At 33.3% G+C, this 1,106-nt stretch overlaps 1 protein-coding gene across 1 annotated transcript; it reads left to right on the top strand.

Moving 5' to 3' along the window:
* Nucleotides 1-6: 6 nt before the first annotated feature.
* On the top strand, nucleotides 7-1,099 carry LOC105561327. Its single transcript, XM_012011240.1, has 2 exons — nucleotides 7-615; nucleotides 803-1,099. The coding sequence occupies exons 1-2, from the start codon at nucleotides 125-127 to the stop codon at nucleotides 846-848; spliced, it is 537 nt and encodes a 178-aa protein (XP_011866630.1). The 5' UTR covers nucleotides 7-124; the 3' UTR covers nucleotides 849-1,099.
* Nucleotides 1,100-1,106: the final 7 nt, after the last annotated feature.

Here is a 1,106-nt window from a genome sequence, read left to right as displayed (position 1 = left end):
TATTACAAAACCGTCAAGATACCAGACTACCTCTTCAGATGAAGATATTCCCAGGAAAGTAGGAAAGAGTGTTACAAGAGTGTTACAACAAGATAAGAGTGTTACCAAGACACTGGAATCGGACATGAGAGATTTAAGAGTCATTTTACAGGAAAATTTCTCACATGATTACAATAAAAACTCACAAACGCCTTTGTTACATACATTAGATAACGTACAGCCATATACACAAACTCAGGCACAATATCAACCACATACACCTACTCAAGTACCATGTCCGACAATATCCACTCACAATCAGATACAATGTCCATTACAAACATCTACTCAGACACCATATCAACCAGGACAAATGTCTCATCAATTTCCATCTTCACAAACATCTATTAATTCTCAATCATACTCTACATTACCTCAGTCAATCACACCAGTGTCACAAATTATACCTGTCACAATATGTAACTCACCTATTATGTCGACTCAGAATCAAAATGTTACAGACAATATTATTAATACATGCAATAAGTTTCAGGATAATTTTTCTAACATAGGCAGAGCGATACAGACGACAACGAATTATAGTGCACAACGAACAGAAAGCGAAGAGGAGAATCGGTGAGTATATAAAATTATAAAAATAATAACAATAGACATAAATATAACAAGAAATAACAAATAATAACAATGATTAAAACTATTAACAATAAATAAAACTTTTATCAAAATAATGTTATTAATTTAGTGTTAACTGTATGTTTAAAAATATATTCATTTGTTATTTATACCAGTACAATTTTTATAGCAAAATCCAGGAACGATTGAGCTATATAGAAACAGAGTTAAGGTAAGTAATGTATATATGAGATGACCAAAATAGTTTCAACATCTTGTTTTATCATAATGGAATACACTTGCTTTCGTGTGTCTCTGCTAGCTGGTGAGAGTCAATCAGGATGCAGTATGATAGGTCGGTGACTTAAAGCTAAATCCTGATGGGTTCTCACTAGCCAGCAGAGGCTCACGCAAGCAATCAAGTGGGCAAAGAAACGTTGTGTGCTGTTCGCTTTAAAGTACAAGAAAGAATTTAAGTGAATCATAACAGCAAA

This window comes from Vollenhovia emeryi, unplaced genomic scaffold (assembly GCF_000949405.1).
Source record: "Vollenhovia emeryi isolate VEMERY1.0 unplaced genomic scaffold, V.emery_V1.0 DF951337.1, whole genome shotgun sequence".
NCBI lineage: Eukaryota > Metazoa > Arthropoda > Insecta > Hymenoptera > Formicidae > Vollenhovia > Vollenhovia emeryi.
This window is presented reverse-complemented; position numbering and strand designations above follow the sequence as displayed.